The sequence below is a fragment of the Aplysia californica genome, unplaced genomic scaffold (genome assembly GCF_000002075.1).
Source record: "Aplysia californica isolate F4 #8 unplaced genomic scaffold, AplCal3.0 scaffold00086, whole genome shotgun sequence".
Taxonomy (NCBI): Eukaryota; Metazoa; Mollusca; class Gastropoda; order Aplysiida; family Aplysiidae; genus Aplysia; species Aplysia californica.
In genome coordinates, this window is record NW_004797356.1 from 1,635,953 (window position 1) to 1,637,954 (window position 2,002).

The window sequence follows — 2,002 nt, forward strand, 5'->3', positions numbered from 1 at the left end:
CTGGTGGTGGTGGTGGTGGTGTGTGTGTGTGTGTGTGTGTTTGCGAAAGGGGTGGGTTGTTTTTGTTGGGATTTCTGTCTATTCTTCCTTTTTAAAAGAGGGGAAGGGGCCATTAGAAGGAACAAAACAACAACTAAACAACAACAGCAAGAACAACAACAACAACAAGAACAACAACAAGAACAACAAGAACAACAACACCAACAACAAGAAGAAGAACAACAGCAACAACATCAACAACAACAAGAACAACAACAACAACAACAACAAGAACAACAACAACAACAACAACAACAAATACAACAACATATACAACAACAAAAACAACAACAACAACAACAACAACAACGACAAAAAACAAAAACAAAACAAAAAACAGATACAATCAAACAAACAAAATAAACAAACTAACAATCTAACGAAAGTACTAACAACGGTACCTTTGCCTGTTTCTGCCACCACTCAGTAGTCTCCTCCTGGCCCCTCAGACTGGGCGGGATGTACCAAAAGCACACGTTGGTGCACTGGGGCTGTGGAAGACACACAGTTCGCTTACGTCATTTCATGTCATTATATTCCTGCATCTGATGTGAATGTGCATTTTGTCAGCTTTACTTCTCTTTTCATATTGAATTTTAATGAGAGTGATATATAACTAAAATTATTTTTTTTATTGTATACCTGCGTGTGTTTTTACGGTCCTGTCCTGTACAGCCGAGAAAAATTCCCTCTGGGATAATAAAGTATTATCGTATCTTATCTTTACATGTCTTGTTCATGGGCGAGCTAATACTTCTTTTATTATTTGGTGAATTTAAAGAGCTAAGTGGAATAAAAGATACTCAAAAACAATAAAGAATACAATAAAAGTATTACAGATCAACGGGAAGTTGAAACGTGAAGTACAGGAAACAAAAAAAAACAAACCAAAATTATTTTAAAAAATAAATCTAATGGTTGAATTGTTGAATAGCTCCCACAACGCGTCACTCACCTCCCGCAGAACCAGCCTGAAGCCCTCAGTGTTGGCGAGCTTTTTCGTCAGATAACTGGGGAAGTGACAATAGCAATAAATTATGTACTCTATTCACAATACTGCTGAGAATATCATGGAAGGAAAAGAAATCAACTGAGGAGGTAGTTGGTGAAGCCAATATGCGACGCTCACTGTTAAAAACAATCAGGAAACGACAAGTGCAGTTTTTTGGAACGCCTGAATATATACAAGGTCTTGAACATCTAGCTATCACTCGCAAAATTGAAGGCAAACGAGGCAAGAATAGGCCCAGAGCAACCTACTTAGGCAAAATATGGGTTAGGGGGAAAGATCAGGGAAACGTAGCTTTTTAAAGAGCATCCAAGCAAAGGAATGAATGGAGAACCATGATCGCCAATGTCTGTCACAGATCTGGCACTGGATGAATGAAAGAATCCACAACGAGGAATTATTTCCTCACTGAGTTCAATATATGTGTACTCAAAACCCCTCCTAATTTTACGCACGTGCAACACAATTATGTTATATATACATGTATATAATATGTAAAATGCCGATGATCAGATAAAAAATTGGTGAAATTGTATGGGTTTAACGCCCCTATTAACACTACTAGGTTATTTAAGGAGCGGGACCTCCTAGTTTAACGTCCGTCTCCGATAGGACCGAGCCAAGTGGGAAGTTCCTGTAAAGTGTCTTTCCCAAGGACACCACGTCGGACCGAGCTGAGGCTCAAAGATGATCAGAGATGTCACAAGAAAGTGTAACAAACGTAAAAGAGGAGGAGGAGGAGAGATACAGACGATAGATGATTGATACGAAAGAAGGAGCAAACCACACTAGAGCACCTACCAACCAGTCACTCACATCGAATGCAATTTTATAACAGATACATTTTATTTTTCTTGCTCTCTGTTCTATTGGGAAACAAGGTTCAAGCGCAGTACAGTTATCTATCTATCTATCTATCTATCTATCTATCTATCTATCTATCTATCTATCTAT

The 2,002-nt window shown here is 38.4% G+C and overlaps 1 protein-coding gene across 1 annotated transcript in view; it reads right to left on the reverse strand.

Moving 5' to 3' along the window:
* Positions 1 to 440: 440 nt before the first annotated feature.
* The window catches only part of LOC106011303 (cysteine sulfinic acid decarboxylase), a gene marked incomplete at its 3' end in the record, with an annotated part of 58,217 nt that continues 56,655 nt past the window's right edge, over positions 441 to 2,002 (reverse strand). The window contains 2 exon segments of the mRNA XM_013080455.2: positions 441 to 530; positions 995 to 1,049. Coding sequence (XP_012935909.2) covers positions 441 to 530; positions 995 to 1,049 — 145 coding nt within the window.